The sequence below is a fragment of the Apteryx rowi genome, unplaced genomic scaffold (genome assembly GCF_003343035.1).
Source record: "Apteryx rowi isolate R43461 unplaced genomic scaffold, aptRow1 scaffold_208, whole genome shotgun sequence".
NCBI classification, from domain to species: domain Eukaryota; kingdom Metazoa; phylum Chordata; class Aves; order Apterygiformes; family Apterygidae; genus Apteryx; species Apteryx rowi.
Window position 1 is genome coordinate 510,620 of NW_020448397.1, and position 20,885 is coordinate 531,504.

The 20,885-nt window shown below is 38.1% G+C and overlaps 1 protein-coding gene across 1 annotated transcript in view; it reads left to right on the forward strand.

Annotated features, from left to right (window-relative positions):
• Positions 1-5,677, forward strand: part of LOC112965246 (hippocampus abundant transcript-like protein 1) — a 32,246-nt gene extending 26,569 nt beyond the window's left edge. The window contains exon 12 of the mRNA XM_026064060.1: positions 4,016-5,677. Coding sequence (XP_025919845.1) covers positions 4,016-4,219 — 204 coding nt within the window. The 3' untranslated portion in view covers positions 4,220-5,677. The remainder of the gene's footprint in view (positions 1-4,015) is intronic.
• The last annotated feature ends 15,208 nt before the right edge of the window (positions 5,678-20,885 follow it).

A 20,885-nucleotide genomic window follows, 5' to 3' on the forward strand; every position in this document is an offset into this window, starting at 1 on the left:
ACTAAATAGCAGTTTTGGCTTCAGCTATTCTAACAGAACTGGTTAATTTCTTTTGCAAGTCTACTCAAAACACAGATATAATCCTGAATCACAGCAAAATATGAATTTTTGGCAAATAGGAAAGTCATTGTTTAACTTAGCAAGTTATAGCAATTTTATTTCTGAACCTCATAGTACTAGGCTAATTATTCACATATACAGTGATTCAGTACACAGTTGAGGTGCAGATGTTTTTAATGGCAGTAATAATACTGTTTATGACCCTTAACTTCTGATGCTTTTTGCTTTTGTTTCTTTCGTTCCAGCCAAAGTACAGTCTTTTCTATACAATGTTTCTGTGACACTCATTTCAGTCTTCTTATCCATTCCACCTGTGCTTTTTGGTCTGCTTTGTTCTTTCCTATTTGGCTTCCAAAACATCAAATCAATGATTACTAGAGCTAGGAGAATGTGATCTCTTGTGGACCTTATGTCTTTTTAGCCTGATCTCCTTGAGCTCTTCAGCTACAACTTTATTGCTTTTTTTAAACAACTGGACTTTTCAGAGGTCTTATCTCTGTTTCTCATTCAGCTGATCAGTTAGGGGAAAAAAGAATTACTTCAACATATAAGTAACAGGCTGAAGCTGTTACTATGCAAACAACCATTTGTTGTCCATCCCCCAATCCATGCATCTTTCCAGGTATAAACTGTAACCAGAGCTTGAACATGTTGCTCCTTTTTTAATGCATGGTGAAGAACTCTATAATTTGCTCAAGCAAACTAGAATAGAGGTCTTTGCCCCCTTCTAAAAGTTCTATCTATGTTAATATTGTACAGGAAGGAAACTATAATCAAATCTGAAAATATCTTTATAACCTCAGATTCAGATTTTCAAGAGTTTTGGCATGCTTCCATTAGTTTAACTTCAGCTTCTGAAGTTTCTTAAAGTGTCAAATCACACCAGGCTTCTCTGGGGAAAAGAAGTTGGCTTGTTGGCTTTGTGCATTTGTTAGAAAAACTTTCAATACTTCCTGTTACTCTAAGAAAATTCATGTGTTCTCACTGAATTAGTCCAGATGTATTACAGTGCAATGACTGAGCATTCCAGTAAGTTATAGATAAGTCAGCTTCTGTTTTAAGGCTCTTTAATGCACTAAAGTCTAATGTATGAAACTCCTTATAAAATCATGATTTTTGCATGCTGAAAGTGTAAATTAAAGCATAGTTTTGCACTTCCTTGGTTTTTGGAAACTTATAAGTAGACATCTTACAGCAATACAGCAGAATAGTTAAGTATTTGCATAACTCGTAACTGCATAACTATATTGCTCATATTCTAATTTCAGTGGGGCAGCTCTTATGTTTAATTATGTATGTACTCATAAGCTGTGCTGAATGTATATAATTGCATTTTTTCCTTGTTTGTAGTAACCAGGCACCTAAAACATTAAACTATCATTCAGGAAAATAACAATACAGGTTTTTTCCTGCTAATTCTTAATCTTCAGTCTAGCATAACTGTGGGAAAGACCTCCATCTTTTAAACGATATGTTAACTTAATCTTTTAAGTAAAATGAAAGTGAAAGCCAGGGAATGCAGCAAGATAAGACAAACAAGCAAGTAAATGTGTACAAGCCAACTTAAAACCTTAGTGCTAAGTACCTTGGATTTGCAGGGCCCAAATGCAAGTCACATGTACCTTGTTTTTTTCTTCTCCCAGTGTTTTAAGTTGATAGCTAGGAGTTGCTACATAATTTTGCTAATAGCGTTTTTACCAAGAAGTGTTTTAATTACAAGCTTTGATGTTCTGGTTACCTTGTTTTAACAAAAGTCTTTGGAGCTGCAGTAGATGGTATCAGGTGTTTTAGTGTTTGCTAAGTAGGGTAAGCCTTGTTAAATATTTTTTATTGATACTTGAGCTCATGTTTTACCCCTGCTTTTGTCAAGAGCTATGAGCCTACAAGAACTGAATTGAGAATCCACAGTTACTGGGCTGAACCTTGTTTAAATCCAGGGTGCTGTCAAGGTGAATTTAAAAACAGTTCTTCCTCCTTTGTTTCCATTACTGTAACACTAGTTATTCCTGTAGCTACAGGAAAAGGTTCTCTAATTATCAACATGAGTAGGCTATTTATATAGCTATTGTTGAAGTTCTTAATGTGACTAACTTGTTTATGTAACTTTTGACACATTGATATGGGAAAGCTGTCTTTTGTCCCATTTAAAAAAAAAAGCTAAGTTTAACTTGAGAAAGCTAGAAGTTGTCATAATGTAGTGTTGTATTTCTTGAACATAAAGTTTTCTGTGAYGGACAGTGTTGTAAAACTGTCAGATTTAAAATTTTTGTAGACCTTCATATTCTAACAGTTGTTTGGAAAGTCTGCAAGTTTCGATTATTTAATAGGTCAAGTGAATGAAGAGAAACAAATCCCAGTAGTCCTTTCTAAGGCCACTAGGAGGGTTTTCTTTTTTTATTCAGTTCAGACTTAAGTTTCTGTTTCCCTTTTTCTTAACTTGCCTTTACTCATTTCTCTAGCTAAAGGACTTAAGAGTGGAATTTTACTTAATATCACCTTTTTTGTCTTTGAAGTAGGAGAGCTGCAGTGAAGCTCTTCCTCTTCTGTTAGGAAAAGTTTTGATGCATCTGTTTAAAGAATACTGACTATCTGCTCCTCAAAGCAGCATAGATAGTAAAAGTCAAGCATATTTATCTTCATTCCCTTCTAAATAACTGTTTTCAGAACTAGGTAGCCTTAAGAGGAGAATGAGGTTGCATCATAGAAATTATCCACCCATAGCCCTTATAGCAACAGTACAATCAGAGTGTATTCAGGCAGTAATAAAAACACCCAGCAATGCTATGAGCAGGGACCACTTTTCAATGCAGCTTATGGCTCCCTTCAGTGAAAGTGCAATAGTGGCATGTTCAAAAGCTGCTCAGATAGATCAGCTGTTAAGCCACGGATAAGGGGATTCATTCATGGACGCTTTTTAAATTTTTAAGTACTTCTGGGCTTAGCATCTATGGGAGATTTATATAATTTTGTTAATATAAATTCTGTTTAATATGTRTAAAACTTAAATTTTTTGCCACAATTAGATTTAATTTAAACTTGCCAAAAGAGTTGAAGCAAGGGAAATATCTTGTTGTTACTGTATGCTCAATTTCAACTTTCCCACTTTATGCTAGACTGACTTTCTCCATTTTGTTTGGTAAAAACAAGTACTGTGGACTGAAAAGTTTCAGCTTCTGATTTTTATTTAATTTTAGTTGCTGAAAATGCAGGAAGGATATTTAAGGTTTTAATAAAATTGCAGGATTGCTGCACTCTCCTGTGGAGTTTAGCAATCAAATTTAGCTGGCTTAAAATTAGTCTTAAATTTTTGGTGCTTGGTTTTTAAGCATGGTTATGGAATATGGATAAGTAAGTTGTATTTTATATTTTAAATTGAACTGCCCATGAGCAAGAGGAGAACTCTAAATATCAAGTTATCATATATGTCAGCAATTTATCCTTGCAGTGAGAGGGGTATTACCTGAATTGCATAGCCTGCCATTATTCTCTGCATATAGTTCAGTTTGGGGGATGTTTGTATATCCAGCTAACTTGTGAAAATGTGAAGTGATAAAATTAAAGATTTATTGAGCATTTTTACTTCTGGTTATTAAAACTTTATTCCATTAATCTTCAGAGGAGTTTTCCTGATTTAACAGCCTTGTTGCCTAAAAAAGTGTTTACAAAGAAACATTAGTCAATGCCTGTTTCATCTGTGAGGTAATCTTATTGTAAACTGATAGTTTTGTGTATATTTGTGTGTGTTAGATCAGTGTGCAGAAGATGTGAGAAATTCATAGGAATTGTAGATGCACAAAAGTTTTTTTTGCAGTGCACATGTGAACTTGTTTGTATACAGTTTGTAGACCATGTAAATATTCCCCCATTATCTCCTGCCTTAAGGGTATAGTTCTTAATGCAGCAGTCAATATCTTAAGTTTCATGAATTCTTTCTGATATGCTTGTTTCCTTGCAGAGAGCAATCATTCCTGGTCCACCCTTCCTGGTTGGAGCATGCATTGTTCTTCTTGCTTTTCTGGTAGCCTTATTTATTCCTGAGCACAGTAAAGCCAGCAGTACCAGAAAACAAAGCAACAGCATCAGCAGTACCCTGAGCAACAGCCTAGACAGAGGTAGCGAAGAGGACATTGAGCCACTCCTGCAGGATAGCAGCGTATGAAGGCTAACTTCTGAGGAGAGTCTGGAAGAAATCCATGTGCTGAATTGCAGATCTGGAAGCTGGGTAGGATGTGCTGAGTATCTGGCCTCCAGCAGGAAGGTAACCATGTGCAAGGGAGGGCACATGCTGTCTGAGTACTCAAATCCATACTCAAGGCTGATTCCACGTTTGCAGGAGGGTTTGTCTAGCATAGGAGGTCACAACTAGATGTGATTCCATTTCCAGTACCCAATAAGTGGCTGCAAATGCATGTCAAATCCTGGTATTGGGTAAAAACCTCAATATACAGACATAATGGAAACTTTAAGTTGAATGGTCAGTTCCCAAAGTCATATGCAAAATAATCAGGTTTGAGACAGAACACAGTTTCTGCCACCACTGTTAAAGGTTGTTTTGCATTTCTTACACCTTTTGTCTGCATGCATGCCCCATGTAGTCCTCATGGATATGAGAGGGACTGATCTATATAGTTCTGGTATCTGAAATATTGTTTATTCATAAAGGTTGCTTTGAATTTCCTGAAGACATATTCTCAAATATTACTTACTAACCTGAAATCCAGTAGCTACCAGAAGGCAGTGATAAAAGCTGAGGTGATTTCAGAGGGTGAATGATTACATGTGACAGTCATTTCCCCTAAATGAGGATCATGTCCAAGTCTTAAACCCACATTTCAGAACAGTCTATGCTGAGCAATTAAAGCAGATCCAGATGGCACCTGAGAGCACTGGTCACATTAATGTTTTGCTAATAGGAAAATAAAATTTTAAATGATGTAATGTACAGCATCAGAAATGTGGACACTCCTAACTTCTGAGGCAGGAAAGGCAGTGGGTACCAGAGAAGTTTACATCAAGAAATGTGTATATTTATTGCATTTTGTCACTTTATCTGCCATATGAAACAATCTTTCCTATTAATTCTTTTCACCCCTGCCTTAACTGCTATTTAGTGTTCAGTTATTAATCATATTTAGCCTTCATATCATTCTCACCTGCTGAATCTCATGGATATATTCATATCAAACTTCCTTTCTAAAAGATGCTTTAAAGAAGTTGCAAATGGCTACAAATATGTTAATTTTTAGAGACATTTTATGAAAAAATACAAATTTATATGTATTTTGCTGCAGTGTAAATGGATCATTAAACCTGACTTTAACGAAGTACTCCTATGAAAGTTTTATATGTATGCAATATATGTAGATATTTGTAAGGAGTTTTAATTTTTCCAGATGGGGTGCTGTGTAAATCATGTATTTATAAATTTAATGAGGGTACTGACAGATATACAGCTTTTTTAAAAGGATTGTGTATTGACTGAACAAATTTTAAAAATATATATTTTGAAACTTGTTTCACATGAGCAGAGATAACAAACCTTTTGTACTATGCGGTTTGGTTTTTAAGTTAATAAGCTTCCTAATGCATAATAAATCTGCATCTTAAGCTTTCTAGGTTTCACGTGTAAGTGTGTGTTCTTCCAAGTCCACTGTGCCTTCCCTGCTTCAGAGTGAAAGTGTTTTAATCCTAGTACTGTATTTCAATATCTGAATTTCCTTTGAAGATTTTTAGATGCTATTTCTGATGGGACTTAGCTGTTCCTTTTTATTTTGAATACCCTTTTACCCTGTTTGGAATTCAAAATATCCAGCATAGAAAATACTTTCTTTTTGATGCAGGCTAGACTGCAGTCAAGCTCCTGTTTCAAAAGTGAATGTAGAATGCCTGTAAGTTTCAAAAATGAGTKGTGTTATGCTTTGTCACAATTTGATTTTGGATGGTCCCAGCATGGAGTGTCTTAAGCTTGACATGAAATGTCAGAGATCATACACTTCAGTATTAAAAGTAGCAGGTGCCAAACATACTACTGTTAATAGTATTCCAGCAATAGATCAGTTCTGAATTTTTAGTTTGACCTATTGTGAATATGAAACAGATCTGAACAGATTGGCATGGCCAGTGCAAATCCATCTTTCAGATGCTGTGGTCTTCTAGAGCATGTTTTGTTATAATGCAAGAATGTACAATAACATTTAAGATAATACATTATTTCCTGATCCAGAGAAACAGTTCTAACTGTTCTGGTGCAAAATACTTCTTTACTTTCCTCTGGAGAAAATAGCCATAGCCTTGCCCCCAAAAAATTGGGGGAGGAGGGAACAGAAGTGAAAGAAGTCTGGAAAACTATGCCTAGGATAGTTGTTTCCTAGTCCCCTTTTTCTTCACTTTGATTTTTACAGAAGGTGAACAGTGTGCAGAGATTTTGCACTGCTGTGTACATGCATTTATCACAGAAGTATCATGCTACTGTGTTTAGAATAACATTGGAAAACATTAGGAAAACCTTGTGACTTGTATTTCTCAAAGTGTGTTAACTATTCATGTATAGTGGTGTCAGAATTGTCTTTTAGCGAGGACAGAATTTAAACTTGTTCATAAAATCTCATGCCCAGACTTTCCTCTTGCTGTGGTCCAACAAGCCCTCACTTGTAGTTTGTACWAAGCTTTAGTGGCTAAACTTAGACCCTTCCTAGTTGTTTTGAAAATGCTTGGGAGCCAGGATGAGAAAACAAGCAGAATGGCCTAACTTTTATATTATAAAGGAAAACAAGCATGATTTCCAGCCATTGGTTTATTTGCGTGGTGGCTTAGCTTCAGTAGAATGTGTTGTGTCTTAGGAAGCTTGGCAGTGAGGATGATAATAGAAGAGTGGAGATGAAGGTTTGAACCCCATGTGTCTAAAGAACTATTCGAAAGCAGATTTTTATTTTCTAGACAAATTCTCCTGAATAAGTGCTGCAAAAAAGAAAGAAGATACTGTTTGTCTTCTCACGTGTCCTCAAAAGAGGAGTAGCTTTGCTCTGTTCTTTAAAGGAACAGTTGGAAGTGATGATCTCACCCCTGGATGCTATGAGAATGGAAGATACTGGCAGGGTTTAAGATGCACTCCCTGGCTAGCACTGTCTACCTGCTGGCCCTTAGTCTATTTTGTGTGTGTTATGGAGGTGTCCTATGTATTGCATGGGGGCCTAAAAGTTAAAATACTGAAATCCTTACTTGGACTTGCATTAACTTGAAAGTAGATGCTGGATCAGCTGCTGAATCCCTGAGAAGTGTAGAGCTGGGTAGCGTAAATACAATAAACTGAATTAAGCCCTAACAAGTTTTGAAATCAGATTTTTTTCTTTAAGCCTCTGGTTTTGTTGACAGCAAGTGATAGGAACTTGTATTTGCATATCCACATGAGAATTTAGACTTATGGCTTTCAAAAAGTTGTTTGTACCTGAAGTGCACCTTACTTGCTGCTTTGGAATCTTAATCTTAATGCGTATATATCCATATAGTAGTGGAAGGAGTGGAATTGAAAAGCARTTGTGCTGCTAGCTTTGCTCCATCTGAAGGGTCCTTCCGAGCAGATATTTGCCTTATTTAGACATGATGCAACAATCTACAGCAAACAAAAGGCAAGCGACATCACCCATGTCAAATGATTTTTCTACACTTGTAGATGTTTAGCATTTGCTGGTGTTCATGCTTTTCTAAATGGGACTGTTGTATATTTTGTGCAGAAACTGAAGTCAGTCTTTTGGGCAACTCTCTCCCTGCAATTTTGACCTTGAGTTATGCTTAGAAGCTTACATTTTTAGCAAAATACTGTGGTTGTTTTGGAAAGAGATGAGTCCTTTTTTGTTAGCTACCCAATCATATATGGGGGTGTCTACCTGTGGTTTGCAAATGTGACTCTTGACAACTTGATGCCTTTTGTCAGAGTGTGACTCAAACACCACTGTGAAAAATAGGAAATACCAATGGCTGAATCCTTTAGTAACAGACTGAAGTGTTTATTGGCAAGAAAAAAACCATATATACAAGTCTAAGCATCCTTGAATGTTGCTTATAGCTCCAGGACAGTGTTTTCTAGCTATGTGTATTTCATTACATTTATTACGTCCTTCTGTCTTACTGCTTTATCCTTTCATGGTTTGCTGAAATGTATTTTGTAATCATTGGCTGTATCTGTAACTGGCTTATACATAATTGCAAGAGTAAACTTCTATAGGTTTGCGCAACTGTGCTTCTAGCCTGTACAGTTCATGCTCATGCTTATTTGCATTGGAGGTTTTAATTCAATGGAACTAGTGATCTTAGCAGGCTTTAAGTGCACATTTAAGTACTAGTAGAATACTTTAAATAGAATATTTAGAGCTGTACAACTCCATGCCTTATGTCTTTGTTAATATTGAGAGGTATAAAACTGAAATGGAGAGTGAGGAATAGTCATATTCACTAGACTGTACCATCTAAACTCAGTTGCAGTCTGTTAATCCTTGCCAGACACAAATTTTAAGCCCTGAAGTTTAGAAGAAAAAACTTTTCAGAGCTGTTAATCTGAGATCTTAACTGAGTGGTTAAAGATTTAATGTGCTTGGACAGTAATTTTTCCTTTTTCCTCAAGAAGAAAGCTTTCCTTACCAATGAGTTACACTTTTATTCCTTAAACTTTAAGGCATGTTAGGGCAAATACATTGGGAACCATGGGACACTGAAAACTCATGATGATTATGGGACCAGATAATCCAAAATAAATCCAATATTTTGAGTGCTAATACAAGTCATATGAAAACAGAATATGTGGCAAGATAAATAGAAGACTTCAATTTTCAGTGTTTCAAAATAATTCTGAAGTTATTTATCTGTATATGAAGTATATCAACACAACCACACCTGCCCTTCCTGGAGGTGAAAGAAAAGAAAAATGTGATAAAGGCCAGACTGCCAGGCAGTAGATTGCAAGCAAAACACTTTCCTAGGTTAAAGTCTTACCAAGAGTGAGCTGGTGCTACCTTGATGTTATAGCATCTGTCAAAAGGAAAAACAACTCATGACTCTAGGCAATAACTGAAGGTAGTAAAAACAACCCATTTTCCCTATTTCTCTCATCTCTAGGGAGGGAAAATGTCAAAATACCATGTAGCAATAATATTAAAAAGTTCTGCACAGGTGCCTCAAGCAGCTGGTAAGGTCTTAGTCTTTTATAAGGAAATACACAATGGTAAAAGCTTATCTCTAAGTTTGTGGAAGGTGCCAAGGGCAAAGAACTCTGAATTTCTTTGCTTTTATTCAATGTTGGCCATAGCTGTATTTGGAAAAGGGACTGTAAAAATAGTGTAGGAAAGATTCCATGTGTATATTTTGAAGTCATATGTTCTTAAAAATAAAGATCTGGATTTTTCCTTGATTTCCAAGACTGCAAAGTCAACCTGAGATTTGCAACTCATGCTATATTTCTAACACAATTATGGGAAATGCTCACCCACCTAAGGTGTAGGGTAAGTGTAATAAAAGTGCATTTGAAATAGCGCAGAGTTACTGAAGAGAGAAGGAAAGAAAGCAGCCTTACTTTCATACCCAACTGAGTGCTCAGCTCTGATTAAAAAAAAAAAAAAAAAAAAAAAAAAAACCACAAAAAAATGAAGTGAACAAACTTTACCTGGAGGTTGAGACAATAAGGATTAGTTCTGGTTGCAAGGAAGTTTTGCTCAAATTTGTTAAAATGCTTTAACTGTAGTAAGACCTAGTTTTAAAATGGAATATTTTGACATCCCATTGATCAATAATTTTGGCCAAGGTTACATCTGTAAGATATCTAGTTTTTTTAATTAATATTTTGAATCAAAAGCATATAGAAGAACTTGCACTCCAAACTTGGGCTCTGAAAACTGTAAAACTTGGCCTTCAAAGAGGAGGATTTGACTTCATCTCCCAGAGTCATTTTCCTTTGCTTGGTTGCTACAAGCCTTTCAAGTATTAATTCATCCTCCCAGTGGGCCTCTTACAGGTTCATGTACCTAGTCCTTTAAAGCTGGGAGAGTCCATCTGCTGCAACCTTAGGTGGCCATTTTGCAGTTGATTCCAGTAAGATACACTTTCCTTCATTTCAATACTTTTTTTATTTTTTTGTTCTTTTTTTAAATAATTTTTTTATTTGTTCATGCTCCAATTTTTTTCTGCTAAGGAGATGATTCTTAGCTCGTTTCTGACCATCTCACTTTTTGAGAAGACTTCTTTAGATATGTACACAAGAACGTTTAGCAGCAAATAGCTGTGCTTGAATCAGAGTTCTGAAGTTTGTCAGGAGAACACTAGTTTAATCTTTCTCACGTCCTTTTGTCCTGCGTAAAAAATCTAAATGTCAAAGGAAGGGTCATGCAGTAGTGCTATTTAGAGCATTGTATGTGTTTATCACTTCAGCTTTGACTACATCTTTTTTTTGACTAGCCAAGGTTCAGATGATTAGTCCCTTTAACAGCAGGTACTGGAACTCCCTGACACCCTGCTAGGTTGCAGCTGTCTAGAAAGCTTAGAATTAGTAGTTAAAAAAAAAAAAAAATCCTGACTTTTGCTGCCACAGTGTTAGCCTCTGCAGCATGAACTCAGGAGTACTTTAAGGCATAGGTGTCTCTGTAATAAGATTATAGCACTTCATTACTAAGTAGAATTAGTCATAGGAGAAAAATCTTATCTGAGAAAGCGGCACAACCGTCCACAAAACCCAGCATGTGGATTGAGTTGGAAAGTGGCTGTGGGGGGATGCTTCCAGCTCCCCCTCCCCCCCCCCCACATATACATTTGGTGCCAGTTACAAGTAGCCTGAATTCCTGTGTTTTACACTCCAAAAGAGAGGATGTCAAGACTTTGAGATAAGGCCTGCTTGGGCCCCAGGACCTTGAGAGACAAAAGCCTCCTCTCACCGCTGGGGCGGTGTTAATTGCTGTGGTCAGAGCTGTCTCCCCCTCATCAGGACCCTGAGAGATAACACCTGCTTCCACTGCTGGGGCCCCATTGCGGACTGGAATGAACTCCTCCTTACCCCAGCTGTGGGATCTCTCCTTGGGACCCCCACTGCAAGAGTCAAGCAGTCATCCACAGTCACTTCAGTGCTGAAGAGTGCGCGAGGCAGCTAGCCTGCCCTTGGGGGTGTTCGGCCACCCCCCCCCCCCCAACCCGTGACCGTGGGTGCGATGGTCACAACAACGATGGAGGAGAGTTGAGCCCTGCAGCAGCCCAGAGCCAGGTCTGCGCCTGCGTGAAGGGAACTGCAACTGGCCCAGCAGCTCCACCTTCCCCTGAAGGGTACAAACAGGTTGGCCCCGGAGGCTGTCTTGGACTCTTCGTGGGTGGCAGCGGGTCTGCCAACTTGCAGAGCCCCTCAGGCCAGGGATGCAGGTGCCCTCCTTCAGTTACTTCCCTGGGATTGAGGGTACATTGGCTGCTGAGGCAACACGTGGGTAAAAATCAGTCAGAGTTGGTTTGCCYGGTTCATTTGTTTGGGTAGTTACAGTTAGCATGAATTAGCTTTCTCTGTTTACTAAGTAGTTACTGTTAGCATAACTTTTAGTGTAATTAAAAAGTAAGCATTCCAGGTGAGCAAGTTTCTGTTGATAGGAATTGTTGCTTTGTACTGTTGTAACTTGTGCAGTAAATTTTGATCTTTGAGACAAGTTGTGGAGTCATGCAGTAGATCTCCTTCTCCCCCTCCTCCTCTCCCTCCCACCACACAAAACCCGCATGGTCCAGGACTATAAGGTAGTCAGTCATCCTGCGACAGTGCCTTAAGGCACTGACCTTCAAATGTTAAGATAAAACATCAAGCACTTTCTGGATGTTAGTCTGAGACTGTCTTGTCACCTTTTTGAGAAAATATTATGCCTACACTAAAGTGAAAGGTTACTGAACTACCAAAAAAAAAATTCCATATCTGGCATTCACACATCGTCCTTCAACCCAAAGGACCACAAAGATGCTTTACCAATATGCAAACATAGCTTTTGATGTTACTTAAGACAATAATGGGGACAGGGAGTAAAAAGGGTGGTTTTGTGTTAATCTTTTTGAAAGTGCCACTGGTGGCAACTGAGATCAATTTCACCTCACCCACACATAGTCCCTATTGTTCACATCTCCCAAAAGTTACTAAGCATGAGCAGTCTGTGCATAGATTAGTTTGGATTTCACTGAACTGAAAAGAAAAAAATCTTTCCAGAATGCTCACTGTCTGTGCAGTAGGAAAGCATTTGCCAAAGCAGGTGATGGGAAGTGGAATGTTCTTTCCTGTTTTCCAAATAAATGTGGGAAATATCAAAATATCTTTGCCAAGAGTCAGTTGTTGTGTTAAACGGACTTGTGATTCAAAGGAGTTGGACATGGGTGAAGCCATGCCTTTGTGGGGTAACATGGCTCAATTACTGAACAAATTGAGGCAAACTAAGAAAATCCATCTAAATAACATGTAGGGGTTTGTAGCAAAAATATGAAAATTGATATGAATAAACTATGAATGGAAAGTGTGTGAAACCTTAGAAACAGCAGAACAAGGAAACAGTGTTACATATACTATTTGCTGCTAATTGATACATAACAGTGCCTAGAGCCTTTCATTCATATGACCTGATAGCAAGATGAAGAAAACTGAAATCCTGGTGACAAGATGACAGGACTGCAGGCATAAAATACCCAACTAGTGAAAACAGAACCATGGATCTCAGGAATTTTGTGCAAGATTTAAAAAGGATGAGACAAGCTACTGAGGTGAAAGATCCCAAGCAGTGTCTACACTGAAGGACTATAAAAAGCACATCCCAAAATCAGTTTGTCATAGTCAACCAAGAAGAAATCAAGAGATGTGGTGAGAGCTGGATAGATGGTGTTGCTTGTCATGCATAAATGATCCTGGCCAGGATGTTTGGTCATGTGCCTTGGTGCTTGTTAGTACATGACTGAGAGTGTATCTGAAATCATTTTACAAAAAAAAAAAAATCGCCTTCCTGCATTGAATTTTGCTATAATAACTTTCCAGAAACAGAGGAGTGAGTTAAAAGCCCTGCTGTGACTGACAGCACTTTAGCAGAGTGGGGGATGGTTGGAGAGTGCTGTTTTCTGTGTCTGCAAAGCCAGGGGGYGGGGGGGGGGCACCAGACTTGAAGACTGTCAGAAGATAATTTCATTGGTGACAGTAGCTGGTTTTGAAACACTTGTTTTTAGTCTTTCCATTATCTCAGAGCTAGCTGTGGAACTGCATTACAGAAAATTTAGGAACGCTGCTCTATGCAAAAGTGAAGCCTGCATGCAGGAAGGCTCTTAAACTATACAAAAGAAGGCAAACAAATGTTTGTGTATTGATGGTGTTTATTGATGGAAGGAGGAAAACAAGTCCCTAATCAAGCACTGATATGGGTAGAGTAAAAAACAAGTTGAGATCAATGAGCATTTGACATGCAAAGGACTTCACCCTGTTGAGAGTGAAAACTGTGGAGGGGATTGCCAGCACAGTGGGCACAACGTGGTTCAAGAGGTGACAAATGTGCCACTCTTTGTAGTGATGGACACCACTGCGTCAGGAAAGGTGTGACTGACTGTCAGCCTGAAAGCAGCCTTCTGAAAGTTGCTCATTGCTCTACAAGTTAGACACTTGAGACTTGTAGTACCTCTCTGTACACAATCCAGAATGGGAGTAAAGAGCATACTGCAGTTCTGCCAGGGGAAAAGGTACTAAGAACATATCAGACTTTTGTGCTGGTTCTGAAGCTGGAAAGGCAGAGGACCAGAACAATATGAGGAGTATTAAGCCCTCCAAAAGAAAAGGAAGCTCTTGACACAGGACAGAATAAAGCTTGAAGAGCCTGGTGACCCTACTGTGTACATCATAAGCTTGCCTTAGGGTAGAAGCTGAAAGAGAATCAGGAAAGGCTCATTTCTCAAGGAGCAGATTGAATTAATTCACTGGCTATTGTAGAAAGAAAGAAAAAAAATCTGTTTGTATATAGTTAGACCTTGTTAAAGTAGAGCACATCTATTTTTTCTGGCAAAATTCAAACCTTGAAACTATCATTTGAGTTTCACCAGAAAATCCAGTAGCCTCTAGAGCATTTTAGACTCTGTAAACATTGTTTTGAGCTACGGAAAAAACACTGGAACTACTAACATCTTTTTAGCAAACAAACAAAAGCAAACTTCCTGTAATTGAAAGCAGGGGAAAAACATAAGGCAAACAGCTAGATCACAAGAAGGCTGAGGCTACTGTGTCTGACCCAAGACAGGAGTTAGCTCTACAGAGAATCCTTGGAGGGAAGAAGAACGTATGTAGGGGACTGCTTGGAAACATAACTTCAAAATATGCATTTCCCAGCAGCTGGATACCTTTGCAAATATTTAAGAAGAATCTCAGAAGCTGAACAGATGAGACAGGCTCCATAGGGTACTGTGACAGTAAGCAAAAAAATTTAGTCATCCCTGGGCACTTCCTAGTATGGCAATGGCCCAGCTAGAATTATTAACTTCACTGCTCAACAGCAATGCTGCTTGTGTCTTGAGAGATTTACAGATGTACTTCACAGTACCTGACACTGCTGAGGCTAATTAAACAATCTGCTAATGAGCAATGTTTGTGTGTGCTTCAAAATATGTTCTGTTAGCACTGACTAACAACAGCACAAATGGTTAACAGCATTTGGAAGGGGAAGGAAGTCACAGGGATCTGTATCTTCAATGGGTTTTGCCTTAAATTAGGCATAATTGCATTGTGCGGAAGTTTGTGTCACTTGATGATTCACGTTAGACCTCYGGCATTGAATAAAGGAGACCAAAGTCTTGGCTTGACCTTGGCTTTGAATTGTTTATTCAATAACTTTTGCTTCCTCTATATTAGGAAATAATTTGGCACAATAGAAGGGGATCAGCTGATGGAGGCTAGCGCTGTGACTTCAGTTTCTGTTTATGTGTGGTTCAGGGGATTTGCTTTGAATTATGCTTACTCTCGTCCCCTGGACCAAAAGTTTCCATCATGCAGGTGGTTTGGAGATATCTAAAGGTTTAAGTGCAAACTGGATGATCTTGTGACACTGGGACCTGCTGTAAGGCCCAGGGAATCTGTTCTGTGCACATGAAAACCACTTGGAGAACAGCGCCTGAGCAGTAAGTAGGGAAAACTAGAGGGACTGTTTCCAAACTGCGCCACTGCTCTGGAGTGAGTCAGTGGTGCAGATTCTGCCTGAAAGGAATGTGTTTTCCTTGCCTGTTTTAATTGCTATTGCAGGGTTCAAGGTCTTCTCTTCCCCCTCTTTATTAAAAGCTCCTAAATGAAGGCTTCTTCCATCATCGGTAGTGGATAATTTTAAAGGATCCTGAGTTTAGGCCAGATATTCAGTTCTTTTTGTAACAACTCTGTGCCTTTACTGACAGACCTGTTTCTTTAGGGATACTCCTTACATAAATTTTAATGGCTGTACAAGATTCAAGACAACTGTTGGTTTGTCCCTCAGACTCCGTATCTCTCTTCCCACCTTATACTTATCCTAGCTATTAACACTGCATCTGCAAAGAGGCCTGCTGTGTTTGTATTTATCCATCCTGAGTAGTCCTGCTGAAGTCAGAATAAAATTGAGCAAGTGTATAAATCTTTGCAGGACTAGATCACAAGCTGGGAGGTCCTTAAAGCAGGGATTGTTTCTTAGGATGTGTCTGCCTGGTCTTTTGCAGGCAAAAGCAGATAGGTCCTGCTGATGTTCCCTGCTGCTACGAGCTTGCTGTTCCTACCCTGTTCCACAGCTAGCTCAGAAATGGACCCTAAAAGCAATCCTTGCTGCAATGCAAGCCGAATTGACTCAGATTTATTGCCACACAAAGGTAGCTCCCAATTGCAGGTGGCTCAGAGTGTAAACAGAGCAAGTCTAAAACTGCTTGCAAAAGATGGGGTAGATATATCCATAGGACACTGAGATAGTGTCAATCTCAACAGTGCCCTAACCAGAAATAGAAATTGTTTGGTGATAGTTGTTTATAAAGGCATAGGAATGCCTTTAATTTTTTGTATCAGTTGTAATTTCCCATATAATTTCCTAGAAGTTCAATTTTTCTTCCATTAATCTGTAGGAAATGTCTGCTTCCAAAATGCATGTTGTGCTCTACAGCCTTTACATCCTGACTTGCAAATGCTGGCTGACTTAATTTTTTCAAAGCAAATGTAATCAATGAAGCCATCTGCAGAGCAGAGTTAAGCATGTGTGTATTTTTGCAGGATCTGACATTTACCTTAGGATGAGGTCTTTCCGTTCCTTTACTTTCTCTTACCATATATTTTACATTACTTGGTGATCATGTTTCTTTATACCCTACTTCATAAAACAGCATGTTTGCAGGTAGGCCTTAGATTACAGAGAGGATTTAGAGAACAAGTTATCTGTCTTATTAATATTGTAAGTGTACTTTTAAATGTGTGCCTTATTATAAATGCACTCTCCTGCATTTTCTTTGCCCCTTTAGTATCTCTTTCATGTTTGTTCTGCTGACATCTGTGCATTTTTGGGAGTTCACTTTTAATTATGTAGTATTTTTCAACAACAATCATAATGAAAATCCATATTAATATCCAGGTGTCAGAATATGTAGAACTGGCACAGAYAGCAAAATTAAATAACATTAAACTATAATAGTTTCTTGCGCTGTGGGAACCAGTGCTGTTATGGTCCTAAAATGTCCATGTGTTCTTCAACTGGAAAACTAAACATAAATGCAGGACTAACATATTTATGAACAAAATGCTACCTTCATGCAGATTTTTAGCTTCTGATAACTAAGCTACGGAAATATGTTTGCAATTTATTTGTCATCTTCTTAAACTACAGCTATAAAAGGGTTTATTACATTTCAAAAATATTAAAACTGTGATAGAATTGAGTTATTGTGTTTTGAAGTCAAATGACCACTAGCTGGCAATGTTATACAGCTCTTCCTGTTGCAGATTCATTGCATAATATATCATGGTTTGACTCAAGACCTTTAATTTTAAAAATAGAAAAAGAAATTGGATTTCAGTGGGGCTGGACACTTTTGAATATTTCACAGCTAAGGCTCCTGTGTAGCTTAACAAGAAAATAGAAAGGACAGTGAACAGAAATAGTTTCTGAAGTAATAACCTTTGCTTATAGGATTTCTTTTGTTTCTCCAGTTCTGTGTGCTTAGTTTTAACTTCAATTTGAAATGTCTTTTATTCACTTCAAACCATCAAGTATGTTGAAAATGAAGCTTCTATAATAACTTAATCTGTCAATAGTCTGGACTATACTAACACCTCTTTAAAATCCCTGTATGGTTCCCTGCGTCGCACTCATTTCAAGTACTTTATCCTCACCTTCAAATGCTTTAAAACTCTACCCCCTCCTGCCTATCCACTATTGTTTGTTTCCCATTTCATCATTTCACATTGCCTTCAACGAGGGGAAAAAATACTCAAAAGCTCAGGGCAACGAGGGTGGGTACAGATGGCACCACAAGCTGCCTATGTTTCTGTCCTCATGCACCAGATGATACTCTCCAAATCCCATTATTCAGTTTATTCTTTGTTACTTCCATCAGGTCTCTTTCTTGCAAGTAGGTGGAGACATGTTCTTATATGAAGCTCAGTGTTCAGAGTTTGTTATTTCTTAATACGAAGAAAAATGTAAGAGAATGAAACACAAACAAATAAGTTAAAAAAAAACGTTTGCAGTATTCTGGACTGTAAAGTCATGTTTTATCCTGGCAAAAAGCTGGTGTGGAGAAAAAAAAAAAAAAGATGGGATAAAATCTAGCTTTTAATTATAAAGGGATTCTAAAAAAGGAATCATACTGAAAATGTTTCATCTATCGTTATTATAGGAAGAGTCTTAAGTTTCTTGTAATAGAGATATTTGGAAACAGGCCTGTTCCCATTTGTTTGCTTAGCATATTTGGAAGCACGCTTGTGTGTATTCTGTCCTCACTGTTTATTCTTCTTTCCATAGTCCATGCTTTTTTGTGGGCCCTTTAGCAACAAGCAGGAGAAGAACACAGCGCTGGTGGTGAGAAAGCTTTTACCAAAAGAAAAAAAAGTGACATAAATCACCAGAGGGGCATGTAGGAGGGGCAGGGGGGATATTTTTAACTCACATTCAGCGTAGGCTTGGTATAGATGGCTGACCATGTTCTTTGCTGATCCAGGGTGGTGGCAGAGCACCCCGAAAATGCCAGGTGGAAAACTGGGCCGCAGTTGCTGAAGGCTGCTACTGAAGTGCTCCTCGATATGTGAAGAATGACCTCTTCTGAGAAAATTGCTATCTTTGAAGTGAAAGGATATGTGAACAGCACAACTGTAGCTGTAGCATCCTTTTATCTAAAAATTTTGTCTAAAAATAAAAAATGGCTTCCAGCCAGCTGTTTTCCTAGTGGAGTTTGGCTATGATTTGGATGCTAGCAGAAAGGTGGAGTTTTTGGTATGTAATCACCTACTTCTGAATCTCTTAGGCTTCTGCGCTATTGATATCTGCCTTCTAGTCTTTAATATGAAAACTCTTTTGATCATGTACCCTGCTTCAGTGTTCTTTTATCTTTTATCTGAAACATACTTTCTCTCTTGGGAGAAACTGTTCACTTTGGAAAGGTTAATGAAATGTTTACTTCAGGAAACTGTTTAGTTGCTAGATGTCTTTTTGTGCTGGATAAAGTTTCAGATGGTGCTCACTGGTGAATAAAGGGGACAAGGTGGAACTCGAGTCATGTGAAAACTACCCTCATTTTCCTTAACAAGCATTCATAAGGATGGATGCTTTTAAGTGCAGTGATAGAAAAAAACCCAACTTGCTCACTAGTGGAAGGTAATTATATTTATAATCTAAAAATGGGCTTAATTCATAGTAAATACAAAGATTATCCTAACACCAGGATAATCCCGAGGGAAAGAAAAATCCTCTTGATTTTCCTGTCTTGCTGTGATTTGTCATATAATCTTCTGAGTGTGTCCAAGAAAATCTGCACTAATGATCTCAAGTTGCGGGAATGGTTTACAAAGCAAACACTGAAAATTAAGATGTATCCTTCAGCTTTTTTGAAGTTTTTTTTAAAAAAGTCTGTTCTCTTGAAAAGGCCGCATACAGATCAAGCCAAACCACACTGTGCCAGCTTAGTCTCCAAGCGATGTATTAGGTAAAAATTGTTATTATGGAATAGAGAAGTTTGATATCATCAGGAAGTGGCAGATCTATTCATCCTTTAATACCTACATTCTCATTCTTGCCTTCTTTTTGGCTTTTCTTCAGGTCACTAGGGCTGGCAAAGAAAATAACTGACCATAGACTGTTATGTGGGTTTTCCACTTTGACTCCTCTGCTGTCTCCCTGTGGCAGCGCCTTCTCTGAAATGGCTACTCTGGAGCTAACACAGGTAGAAGTTATTAGAAATCACTTTGTTTTGATGGATTTCTACAGGAAATGCATTGTTCACCAGAGGCATCTAAGCAGAGATTACACGGTCAGTTTTGCAAAGAGCTGGGCTATAATAGACACAACTGACTGGGTGGAATTATGATGAAAAATGTGTATTTCTGTTTTGACACCAGCTGTACCGCTCTGCATTTCTGTGGATCTCCATCAGCCTTTCTTAGAAAAATGGATGGAACTGTGGCAATGGGGATTTTCTTCATCTGTGCAAGAATGTGTTGACAATTGTTAATCTGAAGCATTATCAAAATCAGAGGGGGAAAACTCCAGACAAGCCCATGGTCTTAGTCTGGTTTTATTTTCATTTATTTTCATATTCAGTCAGTCTTCTTTATTAACTGTGTTTATTGTTATTCAACCTCATGGCAAGCATTGTCTTTGACAAGGCCCAGTGGAAGGAAAGCAAAAAGCACAGTTCACTTTTGCACGTACCTCTAACCTTTTTTCTCTCGCTTACCACAACAACAATTTAAACAGATGCAAAAATTACATTATAATCCAGCAAGCTAGCATCCACTGTGCCATGCAGCTCTATACCTTGGTGAGAGACTGTTTTCTAACAGGATCCGCGTCACCTGCACGTTTACTTTGTTCAGATCCAGACGTCAGCGTTAGTCAGAGGCTACGTAAGCAAACTAGTTTGAAAGCAGAAAATGATGTGGCACTTGTCAATTCTATGAAAGGTGAAACGTAATATGTTCAGATGGTCTTGTCACTTCCATAATATGCTTGACTGCACCTGAGCCCTTTCTGGGCAGTAAAGATTTTAGTAAAATGAAATCTTATTTTAAAGTTTTCCTTTACATCTCCTCTGCAGTTAAACTGTTTGCTATACCTGGCAAAGAGAAAAGATTCTTTCTGTTCTTCCCATTTTGAACTTGAAAATTCAAGAGCTGGAGAACTTAATTTTCTTGGCTTGAGGCAGAAGACTTACTAGCTAATAATCTACTGGGTTATTTTTATGACTTCTTCAGGTATGACTACTTGGTTTCTATTGTATTTATTTTTTCCCTGTTTACCATCTCGTAAGATTTACGTAGTGCTTTCGTTGTTGTGCATTCCTAAGGACTGTACACTGTGTTTTGCTGCGCACTTGCAGCTAAGCACTCTGTGCAGTAAGGCAATTTTTTCATTACTTTATACAATACATCAGATTATCTTGTAAAGGTCAAGAGTCATATCATGTTAATAATAGAGACGTTTGGAGACTAGCTGATTCATTCTGTTCTTAGTAAGTCTATTTCCACAAAAAGCCAGTCTCCAAAGTACTGGACTTATTTTTAACATTTTTGGCCTATTATTCTTTCACTATTAGCTAGGAGATTTGAAAATGAACAAGTTATTAGATAATTATAGTGTAAAACATCATTTTAATGC